At 37.3% G+C, this 27,560-nt stretch overlaps 2 protein-coding genes across 2 annotated transcripts; both read right to left on the bottom strand.

The window, feature by feature from the left end:
• Positions 1 to 13: 13 nt before the first annotated feature.
• Positions 14 to 7,140, bottom strand: LOC127844396 (mannan endo-1,4-beta-mannosidase-like). Its single transcript, XM_052374534.1, has 7 exons — positions 7,032 to 7,140; positions 5,794 to 5,985; positions 3,641 to 3,821; positions 2,632 to 2,883; positions 2,189 to 2,342; positions 534 to 605; positions 14 to 271 (listed from the first exon to the last, which is right to left on the bottom strand). Exons 1-7 carry the CDS (start codon positions 7,069 to 7,071, stop codon positions 35 to 37), a joined length of 1,128 nt encoding a protein of 375 aa, XP_052230494.1. The 5' UTR covers positions 7,072 to 7,140; the 3' UTR covers positions 14 to 34.
• A 4,152-nt stretch (positions 7,141 to 11,292) lies between these two features.
• Positions 11,293 to 23,502, bottom strand: LOC127844395 (mannan endo-1,4-beta-mannosidase-like). The gene is made up of 7 exons (XM_052374533.1): positions 22,769 to 23,502; positions 22,076 to 22,267; positions 21,136 to 21,316; positions 18,598 to 18,837; positions 12,958 to 13,111; positions 11,789 to 11,860; positions 11,293 to 11,557 (listed from the first exon to the last, which is right to left on the bottom strand). Exons 1-7 carry the CDS (start codon positions 22,806 to 22,808, stop codon positions 11,321 to 11,323), a joined length of 1,116 nt encoding a protein of 371 aa, XP_052230493.1. The 5' UTR covers positions 22,809 to 23,502; the 3' UTR covers positions 11,293 to 11,320.
• Positions 23,503 to 27,560: the final 4,058 nt, after the last annotated feature.

Genomic DNA, 27,560 nt, shown 5'->3' with positions numbered 1-27,560 from the left:
AAATAGCATGAAAGAGCTTTAATTTTTTTATTTTTCAAACAGTGAAATGGACAAGCCCGCCGTTGGTCTGGTCGTTTTTGCCTCGCAGAAACGTTATACCAGTCCGGATGTTTCCCCAGTTGTTTTCGATCGCCTGCCAACCCCACGCGCCCGAGTAGCCATGGTAGTACGCGTAGTTGTAGAGGTCAGTGATCTTCGTATTGGCCGCCTCCGACTCACGGAACTCTCCGATTACCAGCGGCTTGTCCAGTCCGTAGTCATTGTAGTGTTTCTAACAGAAGTACGGTTTTTACGTGTAACGTGATCGGCAAAAACATGCGTTTATTATTAAGTATACCACTATACCTAACATGAAATGGCCAATTAATGTTTGTTTGCATAATACTTATCGTTGAATTATTACTTTTACTTAGACGATGCAATTTAAATAGCTGAATAAATGACTTATTGTCTATTTATTGTTAATTCTTTACTTTATTGGTAGTATATCATTGCTGGTTTGTCTTTTAAAAACACATTACGCGCACATATACCTGGAAAGGCGAGTACCCGTCCCAGTGTCCCTGCCAGGAGTATGAGTGTACCTGATAGAAAGTCAGGGTACCCTGCAATGCAGATACAGACAGTTACTAGATAAGTCGCAAATTGTGTGTGTGTCTGTGTGTACTTTCCGCGTAATATTAACCCATTTATGCCTAGTGGACTCTCCCATTCCTTTAAATTGGATCAATTTATTTCCAAAATTAGGGCTGTCTAGTATATCTATTTCTATATTTGGAATATTTCCGACACAAATTCTTTTAAGCAAACAGCGCAGACCCTGATGAGACGCCACATGATGCGGCGTCTCATCTAGGTCTACGCTGATTGCCAATGCCTTTTTTTCTAGACGATTGGCATAAATGGGTTAAATCACACAGGCAATTAAAGCATCGATGCCGTAGGGACTTAAAATTAATGGGCGGCATACAAACTCAAAATGTCCAGTTAATAATTAGAAACATATAGCTACATATGATACTCAAAAGTACGATTTTACTGTCCTGAATACAGACATATTGTTTTTTAAATTCCCTGACTTAACCACGAACGTTACAAATGACATTAAAATGATACCGAATATTGGTGACCAAATGAGCTTCCGAGCATTCAGCGAAGAGTTCCGAAGATAATAATTTGTAAATGTTCGTATGTATATGTTTTTTGTTGTCATAGAAATGACAATCTACTTGCGCAGCATATCTTAACTTTGGTTAACTTCGTGTACTCTGGGGTCATGTTGTTTCTAATTTCACTTCCAATTTCGTATACAGCATACACGTTTGGTATATATAGTTTGTGCGTATATCAAGTTTGGTGCATTAACACTGATTGTAATTATGCTCCAAGTGAGATTTTTGCACATGTTTAGTGATAAGTTCTTATCCATATGTTGGCGAAAACCAAAGCAGTACCTCCCAGCATACACCGCGCAAAATCAACCACATGCGTTTAGAAACGATACATGTGTGGGCAAAATGTTACAGCTCTAGTAAAAAATACGCATTTTGTAAAGTAAAAGTTAAGTAAAATAATAAACTAATATCGTTAATACACACCGAATACAACCAGGACGTATTTTATTACGGACATAATTATCTAGTTTTATTTTTATATTTACTAAACCTAAAACCAATCCAATCACTGTGACCAATATATTAGGTGACATGTAAACAAAAATGTTCATTTGCATGTGCACAGACCGTAAAGAAACGTACTTGTAAAGGCGTGGCGATCATAACATTTAATCAAATTATTACTAATAATCTACGTGTGTTTTGCTAACAAATAAATGAAACAGATTTTGGACAATAAAAAGTAATAGTTTTAGTATTTTGAACTTGTAACGCGTAGACAGAACGTACACAAGTACACCGATGAAGCATCTGCGCTTGATGCAACATATACATACTATGTACAAACAATATGAGTCGCGTTCTGAGAAAACAGGGATAAATGCATGTGCGTAAAGTGTCGTCCAAGATTAGCCTGTGCTGTCCACACAGGCTTATAAGGGACGACACATTCCGCTTTAACTGGATTTTCGTGTAGAAGAGACTTCCTTTAAACGAAAAATACCATAATAACGGAAAATGTCGTTCCTGATTAGCCTGTGGGGACTAACAACACAAACTACAATGTTGCATACGTGTTGTCTGCCCCCTGCGCCGATCAGACATGCGTCCTTGTACATGTTCTTGAAGCCAAATCTGTCCGTGTTTGACTTTGGGTTCCATGTTCCAACCGTCACCATTGCACCCGGGTCTTCCCGACGAATGGCATCCGCTTGCCAGTTAATGAATCTGTTATTTAACGTTTGTTTAATAAGTTTTATTATTCTGATAAACTGGGCACGTATTCTTGAACTATCGTCGAATTACTTGCACTGTTGGAAGTTGTAAAACGATGTGTTTTAAACGAATTAAAAAGTGATCATTCTCGATTATTTTATTAAAAAAAATTATGTTGGACTGGTTATATATTTGATGTATTAAATTATTTACTTGAACACAATATAAAGCCAACAGCACTTGCGATGTCTGCGATTTCATGATGAATGCGACTTTCCCTTAGTCAATCTATACACATCACCTTTGTATTTGTTGTGCGGTATATAAAGTGTTGTGCATCTTGCCCTCATCCCCCGCTCCAGATCCCGCCAGCGCGCTTGTGTCGAAACAAGCGTTGCTGTCATGGTGACCGGGCTCTAGTGCTCCTTCCGGCTCATTAAAGACTTCCCAGCCACCGAGGGCGGGCTCGTTTTTCAGCTGGTGGACCATAGGCGTGAGGCACTTGTCGATATAGGTTTGGAGTTTGTTGGTGTCAACAATCAAACCATGCAGTCTAGACAGAAAAACACCAAGTACGATTAACGACAATTAAAGTTATTAATAGTATTCAATTGACTGTTTTTTTTTATTCAACGACGCAATTGGCAATGTTTGTACTTCAGTCTGCTCTAAACTAGCTATACATTAAGTAGCCATTTAGAAAAAAGTAAATCAAAAGAAATGTTGGTTAAAGACTATAATCAGTGATATCGGCTGGTATAAATGCCGCATCATGCATGACGTAAGGGTACACATTTTGTAAGTTGAAAATGGAAGCCTTTTTTTTTCTTTTGCTCAGGTAAAACAAGAATTTTAAGATAGAAGCAAACAATCAGTATTCTTTTTGATTTCGTAACATTAAAAATGCTGATGAAATTTGAATTGAGGCATGTAGCAATATTTTATGTTGTCATTATGTCATGTTGTTTTTTATGAATGTAGATGACGCATTCGGAAAAGATAACACTTACTTTTGACTTTACTACTCAAGATTCGCTCCAGTTAATTTAATCTCTTTTGACTGTTGCTTTTAACAATAAAACGCATATATTTTTATTGTCTCACAAGATATGACATAGCGTACTTTAATTTATCCTACTCGTCTCACAAAGGCTAACACGGCTCTGCAAGCCTCGCCATGATATCATGGTTACCTTTACATAAACTCGTCGGAAAGATTCAAGTACACAATGACACGTAGTATTTTTAATTGCTAACGTATCATATACATAACAACCCCTTATACGCCCGAGGATAAGTCATTTTCCCACCTGTAGTGAAACTGTTCGATTTTTGCTCCATTCCAGAGGACGATAAACACGAGGATGTTGTGACGTTTCGCAGATTGGAGAAAGCTGCGCAAGTCGCTGACGAGCGTGGCGTCCATTCCAGACACGTGACCGTCACTGGTAAACTCGGGTGTTGTCTGGCCCTCTATATGCAACCAGAGCCCTTAAAAAGAGAACCTATGAAATAATATAAACTGTGTGTGGATCATTATTAAACTATAAAAATGAAATTATTCTCGGTTTGATAAATACGGTATAGTATGGTTTAATACGTGTTATTTAGAAGAGAGATTATGGTAATTGTTTAGCGCGTATAATGCACGGGTTTTGTGTGCATGTTTTAGCGCGAAAGCGCACGAGTTTTTCGTTTTGGGGTATATATGATTTGCACATCTAGTGAGACGCCATTCGAGGGTTGTTTTTGACAGGCATAGTTATGGAGCAAGAAAACGAACGGGTGATAACCCTGCCCGCCCGCCCTTAATGAACATATGTATGGTTAAATAATTGGTTACATTGCTTTTATGTTTATAATTTTGCTATTATAAAGTCTATATTTAGTATATTTTCAGTTCGGTTTTTAGTCCATGTGAGATGGGATCTTAACACGAACCGATTCCTTTACTGGGAAAGACGATGGGTGTATTTTCATTTAAGTCTGAAGCAGCTAAGTTTTCTTGATTATTTTGACTCATTTTTTACTAAATATTGTGTTTGAATGAGGTCTTTAAAGTTATGGGTGTCATGTTTTTCGAGACTCTCACTTCCTGGAGATAGTACCTCCAGCATACTTATTGAAATATTGGTATGTTTAAATGTCAGTGTTATTATTTTTTGTTGTCGTTCGTAATGAACGTTTAATTTTAAAGACATTTTTATTGTACGATTACTTAACATTTTCATTTTGGTGTGACTGGTTAGATGTTGAAGTCGGTTTAATATAGCTGTTAAATTCGTCATAAGCATTTATATATTTCTCGGAATATTTATGATTTATCAACATTCTTTTTAGATGCTTTATGGATTTTATGGTTTGAGTGATTTGTTTGTTTCTTGTTGATGTCCGGGGTGTGTGCGGGATGCTTTTGATGTTTGTTTGTTATGTTAACTTGCGCAATGAAATTGATAATGTTTTAATTACATTTTTTGCTATAAAATACTTAATGTTTACAGTATCTTTATAGCTGCTTATATGTAGATTTCTCTAAATTAGAGGTTTCGGGAGGTGATGAAGGCACCTTGACACCGGTCTCGAGCCACGGGGTCCTCATACGTCCCCCTGACATTAAAAGAAAAATAATAAAACAAAAATGGCAGTAGGGTTGCGTATCCCGCTCGCGGTTTTACCTGAATCGTTTATTACTACTGATTATTGTATGGGGTGTACGTGAAGTCATGTACACTTCTCTTGATTGGTGGTGGTAGATGAATCTTGCAGATATTAGCAGCTTCTTTGAACAAATTAATGTTTCACATTTGTTAATTTATAATATTTAAGCAAGTTAGCGTGATTGATGGGCATTGGGGGCGTCCTGTGTGCACTTTGGGCATCGGCGGGGATCAGTTTATTCAAACAGTAACTCTTTATTTGAGATATATACTTGACGTCTAATTGTTATGAATAAATTTGCACTTTTTCACATGACACACATGTGCATGTGAAGTATTCATAATTACATGCCCTACAGCATTTAAATAGTATCGTTTCAGTTCTTTTTACACCTGAACAAAGATGTTACACCGTTTCCAGTCGTCTCGAGATTCCTCAACTGAGCGGTGCCGTTGAGGTCTATATCCATTGGCACATACAACATATACGGGCGTTAGACGAATTGTTTTTTGCATTTATTTGTTGAAAGTCCTGTCAAATACAAGCACTCACTCCTATTTTGTCTTTAGTTTATTATTTGTTTGATAATGATAATGATGAGGATGATATGGGTTATAAAGATGATGAGATTTTAATAGTATTTTGAGAATAGAAAATAATAAATTTACTCATAACTATGAGTAATTGTCCCCTCATTGTATGCACGACGAGACACCGGTATACGATTTGTTTTCTAATCGATTGGTTTCAAACTTTAATATCATCAACGATTTTACTTCATAATGATAAGCAATTGTAAACCTACGAATGGAATTGCCTCCAGATGCCTGCAATTCGCTGAGAATTTGTTCCATTCTGCCTTTCACGCCATTGTATTGATTGTGTCCAAAATCCATGGCGTAGTGCACCCATGCGAGGTTCGTGCCGGACAGAAACACGCGTTGACCATCTTTAACAAGGTGACTACCCTGCACCTGAAGACGACCACTGTAGGCGCCTATTAATAAATATGATGCCCAATGATATCTATGCAGTACATGCGTTTTATTCATACTCAGACATAATAATGAAGTGACTGACATTTAAATCGATAATATCATATTTTCGACGCACGTATCATGCAATTTACAAGTCATTTTTGATTTTGTTTTAAAGGGGCCTTTTCACAGATTTTGGCATTTTTTAACTTATTCATTAAATGCTTTATATTGATAATAGTAAACATTGGATCGTAAAAGCTCCAGTAAAAAATCAAGAATAAAATTTAAAAAAGGAAAAGGACATTGCCCGGAGCAGGTTTCGAACCAGTGACCCCTGGAGTCCTGCCAGAGTCCTGAAGTAAAAACGCTTTAGCCTACTGAGCTATTCCGCCGAGTACACATACTTGACGTATTTTATACCTTATATAAGCAATCTTCGTAGTTTCACAAAATTTAACGACAAAAACAGAACTCTCCAAATTATTCAATCGTTTTGCGTTGCAACGCTTTATAATTTTTAGGTTTTAAAATCGTCAAAAGATGCATATAATGGCTATATTAGACCATGGTAAATGTTCATTATTACCGTTTCCTCACAAATATCATAACTAAAACGAAAATTTGCGAATCTGAAACAACTTTTTTCAATTTTGTCAATTTACCAAAGCGTGAAAAGATCCCTTTAATTGCCATAAATTTGTAAATTCAATAGACTCCCGAAAACTATTTGGTAAAACTTTATGAGCAAGATCTGCGGTAACCATTACGACGTTAATAACGACGTCATTCGAAGATAACAACACGACGAGAAATGGGTCGTGCTCCTTGTCCCAAACTGTATTTTCCACAAAAGGGAGTAGGAAAGGGAGTAGAACAGTGATACTGACACACCTTCTATGTATGCCCACATTTTTCAAATTCATCGAAAGAAATCAAGGTAATTTTGTTTAAATTTATATCTGTAAGTTATAATTAGGTATGTCATAATAAAAATATTTACACAAAATCATACTAAGGGTTATTAGTGTCGGTTTTGATAACTGTCAGTAGATAAACAACATACCTTTCAGTAACACTAGCAAACACACTGCTAATCGCCACATCGCTGTTATCTACTCTCTTGTACAGACCAGCGCTTTATATGAGTGGAAAGACAGGCGCGTGACCTACAGAGTTTCAAGATAGCATTTATATTTAGGCTGTATAATTATTATTAAACCATTTATGCCTAGTGGACTCGCCCATCCTTCTAAATTGGATCATTTTTTCCCAAAATTATGGATGTCTAGTATATGTATTTCTATATTTTGAATATTTCTTACGGAAATTCCTTTAAGCAAACAGCGCAGACCCTGATGAGACGCCGCATCATGCAAGGCATTTTTTCTAGACGCTATGCATAAATGGGTTTACTCTATGAATCGTGATATACATGAACATGAACTTCATACTGTCCTTAGGTTATGGAGCTCAGTTTAAAAGCGTTCCCATCGCAAGTTAGAGCCACCGGGCTCGAACCCGGCATATCTATTAGTACTGTTTTGTTTCAAATAAAACTTCTTTTAATATAAACATTTCATTCCTCTGTAGCATAATGAACAAATAAAACTATCGAATAAATTAATCTAAAGCTGCAAGGGGAGGAATCACGTTTACAATATACGACGATTACTACGAAATATGACTGCCCGAGTTATACATTTTTATCAAGCGTATGTTTTAAATTGGCAACGTAGTTTATTGGACATTTTGCCTCGAGTAATACATTGTCATAAAACGTATGTTTTGAAAAGGCAATGTATTTTATTGTACATATATAATGCACGACATCGACAGTTGGCTGGCGATGATTTGCATGGCACACAATTCATCGTTCATTTCAAGACCACCTCAACTCCTGCTTTCCGTAGAGTCAACGGATGATCTTAAAAAAGTATATGTTTATTTTTGTATGATTACGTACTAAGAACAACAATTCATGAATGTCTTAAAACATTATTATGTGATGTGTTAAGATTCACTGTTAGATACAGAATAATACATACATGTGTATAAAAATTGTGTATAATGCGTCATAAATTTTCGAATGGTAGAAACAATGCACTTAACGATTAAAAATGGTCGGATCGTGTTGAAATTTCCATAATTAATGTTCTTTAACTTCAATGTTATTCTCATTTGTGGCAAGCGCTTTTAAGACATTATATCAAAACTAGTAAATTGTCCATTTTTGGATTAAGCTCAAAATTAACGGCCGTCCGTTCTAATTGATAAGAGGCTGACCGGTGCTCAGTCGTCCGCATCCTTCATCTTGCTGACCGGTGCTCAGTCGTCTGCATCCACCATCTTGCTGACCGGTGTTCAGTCGTCTGCATCTTCCATCTTGCTGACCGATGTTCATCGTCTACATCCTCCATCTTGCTGACCGGTGTTCAGTCGTCTGCATCCTCCATCTTGCTGACCGGTGTTCAGTCGTCTGCATCCTCCATGTTGTTGTCCGGTATACAGTCGTCTGCATCCTCCATCTTGCTGACCGTGTTCAGTCGTCTGCAGTCTCCATCTTGCTGACCGGTGTTCAGTGGTCTGCATCCTTCATCTTGCTGACCGGTGTTCGGTCGTCTGCATCCTCCATCTTGCTGACCGGTGTTCAGTCGTCTGCATCCTCCATCTTGCTGACCGGTGTTCAGTCGTCTGCATCCTTCATCTTGCTGACCGGTACTCAGTCGTCTGCATCCTCCATCTTGCTGACCGGTGTTCAGTCGTCTGCATCCTCCATATTGCTGACCGGTGTTCATCGTCTGCATACTCCATCTTGCTGACCGGTGTTCAGTCGTCTGCATCCTCCATCTGACTGACCGGTGCTCAGTCGTCTGCATCCTCTATGTTGCTGACCGGTGTTCAGTCGTCTGCATCCTCCATGTTGTTGACCGGTATTCATTCGTCTGCATCGTCCACCTTGCTGACCGGTGTCCAGTCGTCTGCATCCTTCATCTTGCTGACCGGTGTTCAGTCGTCTGCATCCTCCATCTTGCTGACCTGTGCTCAGTCGTCTGCATCCTTCAACTTGCTGACCGGTGTTCAGTCTTCTACATCCTCCATCTAGCTGACCGGCGTTCAGTCATCTACATCCTCCATCTTGCTGACCGGTGTTCAGTCGTCTACATCCTACATCTTGCTGACCGGTGCTCAGTTGTCTGCATCCTCGATCTTGCTGACCGGTGCTCAGTCGTCTGCATCCTCCATGTTGCTGACCGGTGCTCAGTCGTCTGCATCCTCCATCTTGCGGACCGGTACTCAGTCGTCTACATCCTCCATCTTGCTGACCGGTGTACAGTCGTCTGCAACCTCCATCTTGGAAATCAGGTAGAAGCGGAGGTAGCCCATATATGCAACCTTGTACTCGAACACTAAGGGTACATCAGAGGACATGGAAAGTGTCATTTGTTCAGATATGGGAGTTTCCTTGGTGAATCAATTCAGATAGTGCAAGGCAAAGGTCTTCTTCTTTGTAAGCACTGGATTTGTGTGTGTGTGTGTGTGCGTGCGTGCGTGCGTGCGTGCGTGCGTGCGTGCGTGCGTGCGTGCGTGCGTGCGTGTGTGTGTGTGTGTGTGTGTGTGTGTGTGTGTGTGTGTGTGTGTGTGTGTGTGTGTGTGTGTGTGTGTGTGTTTGTGTGCGTGCGTGCGTGCGTGCGTGCGTGCGTGCGTGCGTGCGTGCGTGCGTGCGTGCGTGCGTGCGTGCGTGCGTGCGTGCGTGCGTGCGTGCGTGCGTGCGTGCGTGCGTGCGTGCGTGCGTGCGTGCGTGCGTGCGTGCGTGCGTGCGTGCGTGTGTGTGTGTGTGTGTGTGTGTGTGTGTGTGTGTGTGTGTGTGTGTGCAAGTTTCATATTTCTTGTTTAAATTATCATCGTTTTTTTTCAGTAACTGGATAGTAAAACTAGAAAATTGTACTATGTTCGCCATGTTCACTAATACCTTCTAAGATACTTGTTCTTAGTTCTATATATATTTGACATATTAAGAAGAAGTAACGTTCAGATTCAATCATTCGTTATAATATGTATTACATATATAGATAGCATACTGATTTTTTTCAGATTCAAGCATGTGTTTAAATAAACGCTAGGATTCTCGACGACTATAGTTGTAAATATGAGAATACCCGTTATTTTGGAAACTATCTCATAATATTTGTTTGATAAGATTTGTGTCAATCAACATGCTAAATTAGTTAACCCATATATATATGTTAAAACACGACCGAATAAGACGCTATCAATTTATGATGCCATTATTTTCCAATAGCAGATATTTCTTATTTATGAGACAATTTTTCCAAATGCAACTAAGCAGTTATCGTAAGCGTTATCAGCGCCATTATTTAGAATTTTAGTACAATTTTGAGAATCCGGGGTACTTTTAGAATACGTAGTACGTGCCTTCACCCGAACGATATTGATATATTTGAAATCGACCGTTGTACTGACGCACTGCATTACCAAATAATTTGCCATTTTGCAAGTGTATGATAAGGCTATCCACATATGCACGTTATTATAAATGTAAGGACGCTATATTCATATTTTCATACAGGTGTTACGTCACCGCGATCGTCTGGTCTCTATTCTGGCATTTTCATAACAAAAGCCATATATTGAGAAATTTTCAAACACTAAGTTATATGTTTTACTTAAGTTTGTTTTTCCATTTTAGAGTTTCTTCTCTTTCAATCTCATACTTATAACATTTTATTAAAAAATATACATTAATAATATGAGTCGCGTTTTGAGAAAACTGGGCATAATGCATATGCATAAAGTGGCGTCCCAGTGGCGTAAAGTGGCAGTCCGCACAGGCTAATCAGGGACGACACTTTCCGCTTTTATGGCATTTTTCGTTTAAATGAAGTATCTTCTTAGCAAAAATTCAATTTAGGCGGAAAGTGTCGTCCCTGATTAGCCTGTGTGGAAAATAAAGTAAACTGCACAGGCTAATCTTGGACGACACTTGAGGCACATGCATTATGCCCAGTTTTCTCAGAACAGGACTCCATCACATTTATTGAAAACACTTCCCCGGCGTGTTGTCCTCAATATTGAAAAAAGCTCCTACCCATCATGCACTGCGCAGACTCGCACACGTCAGTTGAGAAGGGAAACATGAAGACACACACGGAAAAAGGATGGGCTTCTTGTGTTCACATTATACGGAAGCTATAAAGTGTATTTACGATCAGAATGCTTTAATTAACACGTCAAGTAAGACAAACATTATGCTCTTTTCTAGATTATACTATGCGATGTTAGACATTTAACCAGTGAAAACAACATTATTTTTTATCCAACTTTATTTATCCATTAAACACGGAAATTAACGAGACCGCCTTTCTGCTGGTCATTCCTCCCTCTCAACCACTCGATACCAGTCCGGATGTTTCCCCAGTTGTTTTCGATGGCATGCCAGCCCCACGCGCCAGAGTAACCATAGTAATACGCGTAGTTGTAGAGGTCAGTGATCTTCAAACCGGCCGCCTCCGACTCACGGAACTCTCCGATGACCAGGGGTTTGTCCAATCCGTAGTCATTGTAGTGTTTCTGAATGAAATGGGTATTCTGGTTTATACTTATGACAGCGAAACGCATGACTTGGTATTAACACTGGTATGTATGCCTTTCGCAAAACATTTTAAGATAAAATAAATGATATTAGTTATTGCGAAAATGACGTCAAATTCAGCGTTAAAAGGCTAATGCGCGCATTCTTAGATGGGTAGCTATGATCAATAAAAATGTCCGTTTAACAGTATATCTTCATGCTCGCAGTACCTGAAATGGTGAATAACCGTCCCAATGTCCCTGATAGGAGTACGTATGCACCTGATAGAAGGTCAATGTACCCTGTAATCAAAAACATGGTATCTCAATAAGGACAGGCATACACAAAAATGTGTCAATATCGCATGTTCTGCTCCCTGTTGTGGCAATTACAGGCAAATATTGCCTGCGCACCGTCTTTAACTTCAAATGATATCTTTAGCTTCGTCGCGGATCATGCGCTTTAGCATTCGTTTTAGCGTTAAGCTGGCCTTGGTTATCAACATGATAATTCAATAGATCCATTAGCCGTATTACTTTCACTTTACGTGTGTGAATGGTTTGTACAAAATGCTCGTTTTAACTGGTTTATTGTCCCCTACCGGAGGGGACCTATGGTTTGCGCTTTGTGCGTCAGTCTGTCTGTCTGTCAGTCTGTCTGTCAGTCCGTCATAATTTTCTGTATCCTGCGATAACTTTAAAAGTTCTTCATATTTTTTATGAAACTTTATACATGGACAGATTGCAATATGGAGAGTATGCAGGTCACTTCATGTTGTTCCTACGTTAAGAATTCTGGTTGCTTTGGCAATAAATAAAAAACAATACTGACAATGGTGGAGTTTCACAGGAAGGGGACCGTATTGCTTGGCAATCTCTTGTTTTTATTATGTTCTTTATAACTGTCTTGAATGAAAACATACATGCAACACGCGCATATGACGTCATACATGTAACGTCATTTTTGCGTCCCTTTTACGTAGATGTAATGTATACAAACATTCATTGAAGATATTATTAGATTAAGGTAACTAATTAATAGTATATAAAGATACAGACTGCCACACATATAACCGTTTTTTCCCCATTTAAATGGAATTTTCATTTACCAATATAATTATATATTCAGCTGAAAAGCATATAATACAATTAGGAATGCACCATTTAACGTGTTAGGTAGGATTTAAATGCAAAATGCTGAATACATATTAAACACAAAAGTGATTCAAAGTATTTTTAACTATTGTACTTCTATTAATTTAAACAATGACCGGTTTTATGAAGTCGAACTTTAATAGAAACTGTATACGTTAAAGAACCGATCGTTTTATTGTAAGTAACTCGTGTTTATGGTACCTGTTTTTAATATTTGTACAATTAAAATAAACGACGACAAGTACCTGACTTCTCCCACCTGCATCAATCAGACACGAGTCTTTGTACAGGTTCTTGAAGCCAAATCTGTCCGTATTTGGCTTGGGGTTCCACGTTCCAACCGTGACCATGGTACCCGGGTCTTCTCTTCGAATCGCGTCTGCTTGCCAGTTAATGAACCTATTTAGAAGTATTTTGTGAAACCAATTTAACGAACAAGTTTTCCGTAACATTTTTTGTTATACATGCAGTCAATTTACAGTTGATAGTACGCGGGCGACATCAAATGACCTTTTGATTTCAATACTGACAAATGTTTATAAAGAGTTGTGTTATTCATATTAACTAATTAAAATTATTGACGGATGTAATTTTATTATAGGTATTACGTTGATTTTTTTTTAATGTCATCTTACGAAATGCCAACTGTACACATTTCTGACTTAGACGCTATTTGAACAATTTAATCCAATTGTAGTTATTAACATCCTAGTGTTCGTATGGAAACGAAACTACGTCACAGATAGTAAATCTATTATTGGTCACACGCGCGGTCGATTTGAAGAGAGCTAACTGCGGTTTGCTATTACCAACGGTTAAAAAATCACTGTTGGAATGGTAATTACATGCGGTTAATCAAATACAATAGCAGATTCAAATTAATACCCTTATGCGCATTTGAAGATACATTTCGGCATGTAAATGTGCGCCACCCAACCGTTTACAGGGTGCAGAATCACGTGATCTTGTGGGGTTCCCCATTTCAACTTTAATGGATGTAAACACGACAGTAAGTGGTGCTTTATTTCAAATTACTTTTAAAAAATCGTAATAATTTCAAATAGTGCGCAAAAGACATATTTTATGCTGCTTATGGCAATATGAAATACATCGGAACTACTTTTTTTAATAAGCCTGTGCTCTTGTTCAAAAATTCGGTATCTTCTGCATTTATTGCACACGGTTATGATTCTCGCGTCGTGAAATTTTGTCAACGATTTCAGACGCAATCAAAGATTTAATCTTATCGACACAAGATATCGACACAAACTGCAAGAAAAACTGTCTTATCTGCAATTAAGATTTTTGCAGATGTATTTAAATATCTTGAGATATTTGCAACAATGAAGTGCTTAACGATGTGTTTACATTCTGTTCAGCCGGTGTGTAAAACCCGGGAAACCCCGTTGATTCTGCATCCTGTTTAAATGTTAAAATACACTGTTGCGGATGTAAACTACACTAACACCAATGTTCACGCAGAGTTGTCGTTCCTTGCTCTCACATACACCTCTGCGAAAGGCTCAGCATGCCATATTGCCCAGAAACTGGGCAAAACCGAACAAACGCATTCAAAGAATATTTGATTTGGATTTTTTAGGATCAATGGCATAAAATTATGAAATAGGAATGTTAAATTCACGAAACACCGTGCAAAAACTTGCGAGTTTTAATGCAACTCTTTGGAACAACTTAATTGCACATTTACGCAGATGGAATCATTCCACGCACTTCACAAATGTAAACAATTGAACATAAGTTTTATTGAGTGACGTTTGGCATTGCTTCGACGTATGTATGTATGTATGTAAGTTTGTTAACATAAAAAAATATATCATTTTTATAATAATGAATTAAGACTGATATAAGATATTATGGTATGAGATGGTTTTCTTTAATGCAGTGAATGTCATGTAACCGTCGTGCAACAGATTTTTTAGAATACTGTAACCTCCATAATGAACGCTTGGAATTATCATGACATGAATGAGACGCTTTCATAACAATAGTCCGTTCTCAGCCCATCACAGAGGTGAATGTAATATAACCGTCGTGCAAGAGATTGCACTTAAACGTGACAGTATTCCACATATATAGCTTTACAATAATTGTTCGTTTGTCTTCTTGTTCAATCAAACTGTGATGACAATACAAATTTAATATGATTATAGGTGCTACATGTACCTAATTTACGGGCAAAAGCTTTTTGAGTTTTTTTGATAACCATGTATTTTAAATAAATGTATGGACATGATTGTGTTCAAAATTTATAATTGTAGCAATAATTAAGTAATGCATAAAAAATCAATCTTAAAACGAGTTACATGTTCTTAGCTTAAAGATCTAGCATCTTTTTTTTTTTATTATTATTTTTTCTAGCCACAGGAATTAAAAGCTGGTTCCGTGGCTGTGGTATAGTGGAAGGGGTGTCTCCTAACTGGATTATTCACTGGGAGGTCTCTGTATTGATCCCTTAAGTGGGAGCATTCTTAAGATAACCCTAAACACATACTATGGCGTACCATTTGGGTTGAAAGTCAAGAAGACCTACAAGGTAAAAAGAGAAATGTACGTCGAAGTACAATAATTGTACGTCGACATACAAATATAAAATACAATTCGATGTATATATTTGTACGTCGAAGTACAATTTGTACTTCGACATACATGTTTGTACTTCGATGTACACATTTTCTGAACAGCCAATCAAAACACTTGTCTCTTTAGCCGCTTTTCCTTCAGATTTATTCATAATAAATGTTTAAAATCTCTTTTTAATAGAGGACAAAATGAATAAAAATATCAGAATGGCAAAAAAAACACATAGAAGTTTCAAGTTTTTTATGCATTGAAATAGATTATATACAAATTTGAAGAAGATTCAATTGTTTCCTTTTTAAAAATTATTCAGCATATTGTGAACATTTATTGATCATGCGGGGCAGAGTATCACGACCGTCCAGCGCATAACTGTGTAGGAAATTCCCAACGGTAACCAAACAGTTACCAAACGATAACGGGATAATTATGTATAATAACCTCCCCGGTTGGTCGCTTTTTGTGATAACCATAATTTGCATAAGTCAGAGGTTAACTCCGCCACGCCAGGTCAATAAATACCCACAATATCTATGAGTTAGCGGTCGATAGTCGCATAATTTGGCATAAATTATAATAATAATAATGTTTAATAAATACGCACAATATCTATGAGTAAGCGGTCGATAGTCGCATAATTTGATATAAATAATAATAATAATAATAATAATAATAATAATAATAATAATAATAATAATAATAATGTTCAATGTCAAATATCTCTAAAAGCAACAGACGTAAGGTGTCTTCTGATTGGCTAACCTTCAAGGGTCGGTGAAAATTGTACGTCGAAGTACATTTCTCGTTCTACCTAAGTACACTAAGTACTGGTTCTACCCAGGAAACAGTATGTTTCATCAAATGTCTCAATTCAACTTAACAGCTTGCCTAAGCAGTTGCATTTAGCATACAGTACACTGATTTAACATAATCATGTGATTTGTCAAATCAATTTTGATTGACAAATTTGACAGGATTGTAACAGCATAACAACATACTTGTTTTGCAATTTAAATATTTAATAAATACAGGTATCTTGCAGGTTTCTAATTTTTTTCGCAAACTATTGTTGAATAGTTTAAATTTTGTCGCCACTAAAAAGCTAGCCATTTTGTACCAATTCTTACAATGCATACACTTAGCTCTATAGTCAAAATTTGAATGCAAATATTAGAATGCATCATGTTATATCATCCATATTTTTTTTATTTAAACATTCAAATAACACATAACACAGTACATATATAAAAAGGTACTAGTATGTGGTATTGTGTGGAGATACAAAACACTTCACATCATTTATTTGCACATAAAGTAATAGTTACAAGTTATACTAAAACACTGTCATCAACCTACAGTACAAGAATATTTACGTATATGAAATTACAAAGTGATGTTATTTTATTACCTTTTACAAAATTAACAATGCTGGATTTGTACTAGTCATAAAACATTTATCATGGATGAACAAGTAACAAACAATTTATTTGTTACACAATAGAATAGAAATCATATTAAATGCATTATGCATTTACTAAACAAGCTATTTTGCTACTGTTAAGAATTACACTACTGTTTAGAATTACACTATCTTACTAAAAATGATCACAACAGGTACTTAGTGCTTTTACATACTTGTGGTAAGTTTTGTATTACTAGTTTGACATTTATTGGCAGACACTTGTAAATAAACAGACTAAATATGGATGGGAACTTGAATATTTTTCAGCATAATTGCCTTCAAATTGTTAATTTAACAACCCTTTGACATTGCTTGCACATCTGATCTTATTATGCCATAGCTGAATTTTGTTTATATATAGACAGATATAGACTTTTCAAAGTTCTATAAAAGTTCACACATGTCCCATCCAAGTAAACCAACAGAACCAATAAAGATCACCACAGATAATAACTGTGTGTATAGCTTGGAAATTTTGATAGTTCAGGAATCCCTCCTTTGTTGATTTATGTAAACCAAAACTGTCAGTTTCGATGGATAGAATGGCTTGTGTGTGTCTTGCCTTGGCAGAACAGGTTCTAAAAACGGAAAACCAACAAATATCTTAAAATTTGGTCAATAATGCAGACAATTTATAAATGTCTTGTTTTTTTTTGTTTATTTCGAATCTGGAAGATTATTTACGTAAGATTGTGGTACGGAAATCCAACGGTATTTTAATTTTGTGGTTTTATGTCTACACTTATTATAGTGATATGTAACCTTTCGGGATATCGGTAAAGTGCGAGCAGACGAGGCGTAAATACGTTAAAAATTAAAGCTAAAAGACTAAAATGTTATCTGAATATCTTTAAATTTTGTGAATAAATGTGTTTCTGATGGATAACAACGACAACTTACCAGAATATTGCTCGTGATCACAACTAAAACTTCTTTCTGAGAGCGAATGGAAAATGCGTCACGAATTCTGACAAATAAACAGTAGGGTGTCGTTATTGAAATACCGCGAGAATACTGGAAGATTAGAGATGCCAACTATAATGTTTAAAATAAATATTTTTTTAACAAGCGTTTGTGATTTGTCAGGATAATAATAACAATAAGATATCGAAAAGATCAAAGCAAATAAATTAGAAAGAAATCTGAGATTCGGCAATATATTTAAGACGGGTTATGTTGACGTAAATTGTGTTTGGTAAAGACTGCCACTATATGTAGTGAACCAGTCTTCGGCTTATACCCACAGAAGATGAATATTCAGGGGAGATTCTTGAGTTATGACTTAATTATGGAACGGTTGCGAAGAAAAACAAATAACGCGAGAATATTAAGTGCGATTCGCTACACAATAATGATGTCATTGATACAATTTTTCCTGAGGTATGTATTTACATGTGATTTAGCATATGTCGAAGTGTTTTTGATTTGTTCAAGGTCATAAATAGTATCGCGAAAATATAAGTCGCGTGGCAAATTTTTTTGAGACGCATCCATATGTGGTATTCTCAAAATGTGCAGATCCATGAGATACGCATGCGTTCCAAATATCAAGTTGCTATCTTCAATAATGCAAAAGTTATTGCAAAACTTTAACCAATGTTCAAGTTTTGGGACACACATAATGAATGAATGAATGACAGACAGACAGGCCCAAAACAATATGCCCCCGATCTTTCAATGCGGGGGCATACAAAAATAAAATCCTACCCAATTTGGTTGGATTTTCTTGCGATGGCAGAGAGCATGGAACGACAACTCTGCGTGGAGATTGACTCTCTATAGACACTGATAAAAGTATAAAAAAAAATTGTCATAAAAACTATACCTTTGTATTTGGTCTGCCGTATACAACCTGCCCTCCCATCCCATACCAGATCCTTCCAGCGCACTGGTGTCGCGACAAGGGTTGCTGTCATGGTGACCGGGTATCATTTCCCCTTCCGGTTCGTTTATGATCTCCCAGCCACCAAGGGCGGGCTCGTTTTTAAGGGCATGGACCATTGGCTGGAGGCACTTGTCTATGTAGCTCTGGAGTTTGTTGGTATCCACAATCAGGCCATTTAACCTGCATAGCAAAAACAAATCACGCAAAGTAACGACACTGATTCTAACAACTGCATTAACATGTGATTTTGGGGGTTTCTCAACGAAGTGTTCTTTTAGTAACCTACCCCTTTACAGAACAACATAACTGCAGTCTAAATAATCGCCGCATTATAAAACGGAAATTGTGTCGTCTTTTGCAATCTAAATGATGTCCGCATCAGCAGTCTAAATAAACATCGAGTTATTGAACGAACATGAGTTCGATTGCTGTAGTATTAATAAAAGTATAATTGTTGAATGACCATGTTGTAATTTGCTGCATACGGTGGCATAGAGGTGCCATACACACCTCTGTTTTTTAATGCACTACTCCTTTTTCTATCTCGTTCACACGATATACTAACTCGAGGGAACGAATTATTAACTCGTTAGAACGAGTTAACTATGTCGTTGGAACGACTTACTAAGTTGCGGGAACGAGATAGTAAAAAGAGTGCAAAACTAAATAAATGTGTAATGCAGTGAACAAAGAAAAGGTTCATAAAACAAAAGATGAGGTAATTTCACTGATCTTTTTTTTCAACTTGTTTCCACGACATACTTACGCAAGGGAACAACTTACTTACTCGTGGGAACGAGATAGAATAAAGAGAAGTGCAAAACTAAATAAAATAGGAGTGCGATGAAAACGTGAGCGGTGCAGTAAATAAAGGAGTGTTGAATGATGAGCATGTGTTTAATTTAAAGTCTCTATAACGTTCAAAATCAACGAAAATTACGTAAAGTATATCGTAAAATAAAGTAAACACCTAAACAATCAGTGTTCCTCATAGCAATAGCCACAATTTCAACGCTATATGTGGTATGATTTCATAGATTTTTGTAGATACAAAATGCTCGTTTTTATTTTTTTGGAACCACAATAAATTTCATGTTAATTTCCTGCGAATATATCTATTGATACGACACACGAACACTAAAATGGTACCATGTTAAAACAATAATAAAAACGAGCATTTTGTATCCACAAACATCTATTTTACCAGACCACAGCTGGCGTTGAAATTTTGACAATGGCCATAAGGAACAATGATTTTTAATTGTTTAGCTTTATTTTACGAAATATTGTACGAAATTTTGGTTGATTTTGAGTAGTAATGTTACTTTAATGTATATAACAAACAATTTCATTGGCTGAAAAACTCGTGGGAACGATTTAGCTTAGTTGTTTTCTCGAGATAGCTTAGTTTCTCTCCTATTGTGTTTAATGCACCCCTACTTTTTGGTAACTGCACCGCTCTTTTTGCATAGCACTCCTCTCTTATTTAGTTTTGTACTCCTCTTTTTTTCTATTTCGTTCCTTCGACGTAGTATTTCCCACGACAAAGTTAACTTGTTTCCACGTGTTCGCAAGCCGTTCCCTCGAGTTAGTTTCTCGTGGGCACGCGATAAAAAAATGAGGAGTGTACTTTTAAAAAGGAGTAAATGTCATCTCTATGTAAATGTAGCTGTAGTATAAATAAATGCCGAATTGTTAAATGAACATGATGTCGTCTGCTGTAGTCTTTATACTGAGCGTCGAACAGTGGAATTGATGGTCTGTAATCGTCTGAAGCCTAAACAAACGTACCGGTAGTATTATTGAATGAATATGATTTCGTCTGCTGCAGCTTAACCAAATGTCGCATGGTTCAATGGGCAGTATCTAGTGTTGTGTGCTATAACCTAATAACGAATTGATATGGTGTCGTCTGGTGTAGTCTAAATAAAAGTCGAAATTTCCGAATTTATATGGTCTCGTTTGATGTGGTGTACAAATAACGTCGACTTGTTGAATATGCTTGTTGTAGTCTGCTGTAGTTTCAATAAACAATTGCCGTATCGATATGATATCGTCTTTTGTAGTCAAAATAACGTTCGAACTGTTGAATCGATATGGTTTATTATGCAGTATTGTAAATTAAAGACTAATTATTAAATGGGATTGTTTAAATCTGCTGTAGTCTCAATAAACGTCAAATCGTGGAAAGGATATGGCGTAGTATTCGATGTCGCACTTTTGAAAGGGCATGATGTAATCTGCTGTAGTAAAAAAACTGTGAATTGTTTAATGGATATGTCGCACTCTGCTGTAGTCTAAATAAACGTCCAACTGTTAAATGGGTATGGTGTCGTGGTAGGACCTTGATGTCCCTGGTACGATCAACTTTTATTTATGATAATCATGATTTTGTCATTGGTACCAAGAACTGATATTTCTCATGTATCGAACTCCCTATGGGGACTTTACACGCCTGATGATAACTTGTTATCCCACCTGTAGTGATACTGTTCGTTTTTTGCTCCATTCCAGAGGACGATAAACACGAGGATGTTGAGACGTTGCGCAGATTGGAGAAAACTGCGCAAGTCGCTGACGAGGGTGGCGTCCATTCCAGACACGTGACCATCATTGGTCCACTCGGGTGTTGTCTGACCCTCTATATGCAGCCAGATTCCTTTAACAGTCAATCGTTGTAATATAAGAAGATACAAAAGTATGTATAATCAAAATCAAAGCTTTGTCAGAAGCGATACGTTTTAAGACATAATGCATTATTAAAGGGGCATGCATTTTGACAGATTTTGGCATGTTTTGAATTATGTCATCTTATTCTTTAAATTGATCAATGCAAACATCGGAATTTAAGAGTTCGAGTATAAAAAAAATAAAAACAGAAAAAAGTTATCCACACTTGGGTTTGAACCATTTACCCTTGGAGTAAAAGTTTAGCGATTTTACCACTCTGTCATCCTTGCCGACAAGGTTTCTGATGTATTTTATACATTATAAAAGCAATCCTTGGACTGTCACAAAATATAACAACAGCAACAGAACTTTCCAAATTATACAATCGTAGGGCGTTTGTAACGCTTTATACGTTGCAGGTTTTTAAATCGTAAAAAGTTGCATTTAATAGATATTTTAGAGCATGGAAAATGTTCAGTATTACTGGTTACTTGCAAAAAAACAAAACTGGAACAATAAATTTGCAAATATGAAACTCTTTTTTTTAATTTTGTCGATCAACACGTTAAATGTCTCTGAAAGACTATGATTTTAGAAGTAGTAAGATCAACGTTTCCTTTGACATCAATGTGATTTGAGAGTAGCTCTATCAACGTTATTATACAATTTATACGTCAGTCATTGATTTCATTTGCATGTCAAGGTTTTCAACTACGATTCTACAGTTAAAAGCGTTTTATAAACCTACGAATGGAGTTTCCACCAGACGCGTGCAGTTCGTTAAGGATTTGCTCCATTTTGCTTCGTACACCACTGTAGTGATTGTGTCCGAAATCCTGGGCGTAGTTCACCCATGCAAGGTTCGTGCCTGACAAGAACACGCGTTGACCATCTTTGACAAGGTTACTCCCCTGCACCTGAAGACGACCACTGTGAACGCCTGTAAATTAATGTGACGTCATATAAAACGTCATCTATGCATCAATTGTGTTTACATTCATATAGGATAAATAAGACGTCGGCACGCGTCTTTTTTAAACTTACATGTACCTTCAACGCAAGTATCATCCAATTTAAAACTACCGATCCATGTGTTGGTATTGCTTAATGCATTTTAATCTAGCCATCGAATAAAATATGTCTTCTTTAACTTAAAGCTCACGATACTTTGCAGCCTTTGCGACGTTACTAAAGACGTCATTTGCAGTAAATGACTCGCCGTGACATCGATCGAAGCCATGCACCGAAGGAAGTAAAAAAAAAAACGAAATCAACAAACGAATGAAGGTGTGTTTTTTTTTCAAATTAATATCAGAATGAAATCGCAGTTCTTTTGTTACTTTTTATAAGAAGGTTAATGATAACATACATTTATACACGCAATAACATACTTAGGTTATCAGTGTCGGTGTTTTTTTTTTAAATTAGACATTCAACGTACCTTTTACCAACACGAGTAAACACACAAGGAATCGCAGCATCGCTTATCTCTTTCCCACTCTCTTGACTGACAAACTTGTTTATATCAGTGTAGCGTACGGTTGCACTCTGGATCAGAGGGCGATTTGTGGCATAAATTAGACCAAACGATTGGTCCGGTGGCTCGCCGAGTATGCTGGCATTGATACGGAATACCGTTAGGGCCATCGTTATTACACATTAAAATCCAGACGGGGTCGATGCGATAGCACGATGGCGACAATGCGACAACGCGATATAACGATGGCGGCAATGCGATAGTCATATCGTACTGTCGTCATCGTATCATCGCATTGTCGCCATCGTACTATCGCATTGTCGCCATCGTATTGTCGCACTGTCGCCATCGCATTATCGCAATGTCGCATTGTCGCCATCGTACTATCACATTGTCGCCATCTTATTGTCGCACTGTCGTCATCGTATTATCGCACTATCGCATTGTCGCCATCGCACTTTCGCACTGTCGCCATCGTATTGTCGCACTGTCGTCATCGTATTATCGCATTGTCGCAATCGTACTATCGCACTGTCGCCATCGTATTGTCGCACTGTTGTAATCGTACTATCGCATTGTCACCATCGTACTATCGCGTTGTCGTATTGTCGCCATCGTACTATCGCATTGTCGCCATCGTACTATCGCATTGTCGCCATCAAACTTTCGCACTATCGCATTGTCGCCCTCTGGATTTAATGTGTCTTCACGATTGCACTAACGGTATTCCGTACATTAACGTTGTGATAGCTTACATCAGAACATCTCCACAAATCAAGATTAAGCAAATACTGGCAATTTTGTTTCAGTTATGTGTCATAATGGGCGATGTAGGTTGCACGATTTTGCGTAAAAATAGGCTTTGATGACATATTTAAACGTATGTGGTGATTTTCATAGCATGCAGCATATCGTTGCTTTAGGCATATGTTTGATAAAATGCTCTAGAAAGATTTGATTTTACCATAAATGTGTAATGAAGAAATCCTGTAAATTATATTCTGGGTGTATATATGACTTAATTAAACAAGTTTGAGAAGCAAAATACAAACAAGATGTGACTAGTTTGAAGGAAAGTAATGAATGATTTACACAAATTTGCATGTATGTTGACACATACAATCATAGTGTGGACAATAATCCAACACAAAATGTGTTTGTATAAGGGTTCTCTGACAAAATAATAATAATAATAATAATCTCTTTATTTTCCGAAGGTAACTCATTAAGACAACGCATTGATACAAAGTCATGCAAACAGTTTAACAATGGCAATCTTATTTTCAATGAGGCCTTCAAACAACTATGGTATGTATAATGCATTTCTACATTATAATGCAAACATGCTGACAAATGTTAACGATTTTTCAAAGCTTTCCTTTTTTAACCAACAGCAACTGTCGTGATATCTTACTTCATAATATTATTACTAGAGGCATAAAAAGCTATGAATGTTTGCTTAAACATGATTTTTACTATGGCTCACTTGTTCTTGAAAGAATGATGTTCTTAAAAGGTTGTAGTAAACTCTATGTATAATCTCAGATTTATAATTTATTGCTTTAAGCAACATTTTTCCTTTACTGAACCACTAACAAAATAACTAATTAAACGCAAAGAGTACTACTCATAAAAAGCATGAGCCTCGCCGAGTCGGTCTTAGATAACCGGGCTTAAAGTGCCCTCATAAAACAATGAGCCTCGCCGAGTCGGTCTTAGATAACCGGGCTTTAAGTACCGTGCCTCGCCGAGTCGGTCTTAGATAACCTGGCTTAAAGTGCCCTCATAAAACAATGAGCCTCGCCGAGTCGGTCTTAGATAACCGGGCTTAAAGTGCCGTGCCTCGCCGAGTCGGTCTTAGATAACCGGGCTAAAAGTGCCGTGCCTCGCCGAGTCGGTCTTAGATAACCGGGCTTAAAGTGCCGTGCCTCGCCGAGTCGGTCTTTGATAACCGGGCTTAAAGTGCCCTCATAAAACAATGAGCCTCGCCGAGTCGGTCTTAGATAACCGGGCTTAAAGTGCCGTGCCTTGCCGATTCGGTCTTAGATAACCGGGCTTAAAGTGCTGTGCCTCGCCGAGTCGGTCTTAGATAACCGGGCTTAAAGTGCCATGCCTCGCCGAGTCGGTCTTAGATAACCGGGCTTAAAGTGCCCTCATAAAACAATGACCCTCGCCGAGTCGGTCTTAGATAACCGGGCTTAAAGTGCCGTGCCTCGCCGAGTCGGTCTTAGATAACCGGGCTTAAAGTGCCGTGCCTCGCCGAGTCGGTCTTAGATAACCGGGCTTAAAGTGCCCTCATAAAACAATGAGCCTCGCCGAGTCGGTCTTAGATAACCGGGCTTAAAGTGCCCTCATAAAACAATGACCCTCGCCGAGTCGGTCTTAGATAACCGGGCTTAAAGTGCCGTGCCTCGCCGAGTCGGTCTTAGATAACCGGGCTTAAAGTGCCGTGCCTCGCCGAGTCGGTCTAAGATAACCGGGCTTAAAGTGCCGAGCCTCGCCGAGTCGGTCTTAGATAACCGGGCTTAATGTGCCGTGCCAGAGTGAGCTGTGCATTGCGCACAGTAAATACTGAAGCATCACACAATAGGAATACTTAAAATCGAATCTTTAAAGGAATTTCATATATGAGTCGCGTTCTGAGAAAACTTGGCATAATTCATGTGCGGTCCTCACGGGCTAATCAGGGACGACACTTTCCGCATAAACAAGATTTTCGGTAAGAAGAGACTTCATTTAAACGAACAATACCATAAAAGCGGAATGTGTCGTCCCTGATTAGCCTGTGCGGACTGCACAGGCTAATTTGGGACAATGTGCGGATTGCACATCTGCTAATCTGGGACAAAACTTTACGCACATGCATTAAGCCCAATTCTCTCAGAACATACACATATAATGTTCTCACAACTGTAAAATGGCCGCTCGCGTTATTCTTATTAACATTATCCTGTTTATTTTAAACATCGAAACGCGCTTTTGGCATATTCATATTTAAACACCTAACACATAAATCAACCTATTATAACACAGCTTTACAGAAACATTCAAACCGTATGTTGAACATGCAAATGAAGTTATACATTGTATTGAATAAATACATATTAATATATATTCAATTTTGACTAGTCATGCTTTAATTCTTCGTACGTTTAAAAGATAGATTTTTATGCTGCTTATGGAAATGTGTATTACAGCAGAATTACTGTATTAAATAAGCCTGTGTTCTTGTTTAAAATTCGATTGTACTAAACGGTTATGCTTCACGGAACGTGAACTATATCACTGATTTCAGACGTATTCAAGAATTTATTGTAAAATCCTTAGACTTCGGCACAAACTGCAAGAAAAACTGTCCTTTATGCACTAAAGATTTTTGCAAGCGTATTTTAATAACTTGAGATATTGGCAAAAATAAAGTTCTTAACGATGTGGTTACATTCTGTCCAGCCCGTGTGTAAACCCCGGAAAACCCCGTTGATTTCTACCCAGGAGCAGTTGCTTGTTATTGTTACAATCGGGATTTTTCGCGCATGCGCACTAATTTGTTGGTAAAAGCACTTGTTGCAGTTGTGTTTAACACATGCATACAGACATGAGTATAATTAATAAATGGATAAGAAATTCAGAAATAAAACTGCAAAACTTGATAATTACTTGAAGGTAGCATATTTAGTATTGTTTTTTTATAAATTAGATTTCATTCGTATAAAAATACAATTCCACTATTTTAACGAAATAAAACTAATCTATACATTCGTACTACTATTTCTTGCAGAATGATTTACACAAACAACAACAACACAACAACAACATATAATGAATCTTGAAAACATAGATGTTCCAGAGATTTCATCATACTTATCAATTTGTTATTGCGTGAGTTATTTTTCGTGAACGATCGAAACTGCAAGAGGTTCATGAGATCAACCATACAGCACATCCTATACAAAGGTAACTAAAAGAAACTTTTTAAATGTGATGTGATGTGTTTATACTTGTGATGTGATGTGTTTATTCTTTCGGCGACAATGATGAATTTGAACATAGGATGCTTATTTCAGTGGACTTTGTGATTGCTACGAACCAAGGATAAAAGTATAAAAATATTTCAGGTAGCTTTTTATTCGCATCCGGATTAGCATCTTCGGTAGTTTTCTATTAAATGAACCACAGCAAACATCATTATAATTTAAGTTTGTATAGCAAGAAACTTATGTATTGAGAGTTTGTTTATGGCAACGATGTTACCATAAATAGGTTGTGCATCATGTACAAAAAATGCTTTCCGTGACGTAAGTTCAGTAAAAATGACATCCAGTTTATTTGCAAGTGACATTGAAATCTTTCTTATATTTTTCTTTTATGTGTTTGCTCTCCGCACACGGCTAATAAAAAAAAGCGTGGTTGAAACCTTACTTGCACGATTAAGCAGCCTATGCAATAAAGCTGAAAAGTAAAGGGCATCTTCTTTATTTAGACAATATATGGGCCGTGCTCTGTAAAAGGAGGGTTTAATGCATGTTCGTAAAGTGTCGTCCCAGATTAGCCTGTGCAGTCCGCAGTCACTTAAAAATGCCTCAATCTGAGCAAACATCACATTGAATAAAAGTTTTATTAATTAGAAACTAAACTTAAATGTTGCTGTACTTATTACCGAAATGTTTTTATGTAAATGTCATATTGGTCTAGACAACGACCCTTTGATTACGGCCATACATGTCACGTTTTATCGAACACTAGGGCTAAAATATAC

This window comes from Dreissena polymorpha, chromosome 9 (assembly GCF_020536995.1).
Source record: "Dreissena polymorpha isolate Duluth1 chromosome 9, UMN_Dpol_1.0, whole genome shotgun sequence".
Taxonomy (NCBI): Eukaryota; Metazoa; Mollusca; class Bivalvia; order Myida; family Dreissenidae; genus Dreissena; species Dreissena polymorpha.
The sequence above is the reverse complement of the archived record's forward strand: the minus strand, read 5'-3'. Positions and strand labels throughout refer to the sequence as shown.

Bases quoted from the DNA above. Each gene is read 5' to 3' on its own strand.
- LOC127844395 (XM_052374533.1), bottom strand. From the start codon at position 22,808: ATGCTGCGATTCCTTGTGTGTTTACTCGTGTTGGTAAAAG. The intron at 21,317-22,075 runs GTAGGTTTATAA...TGACTGTTAAAG, and splicing joins GTCTGGTGGAAACTCCATTC to GAATCTGGCTGCATATAGAG. The intron at 13,112-18,597 runs GTATAGTTTTTA...ACTTCTAAATAG, and splicing joins ACGGCAGACCAAATACAAAG to GTTCATTAACTGGCAAGCAG.
- LOC127844396 (XM_052374534.1), bottom strand. From the start codon at position 7,071: ATGTGGCGATTAGCAGTGTGTTTGCTAGTGTTACTGAAAG. The intron at 5,986-7,031 runs GTATGTTGTTTA...ATTTATTAATAG, and splicing joins TTTGCTAGTGTTACTGAAAG to GCGCCTACAGTGGTCGTCTT. The intron at 2,343-2,631 runs GTGATGTGTATA...GTTAAATAACAG, and splicing joins ACCGCACAACAAATACAAAG to ATTCATTAACTGGCAAGCGG.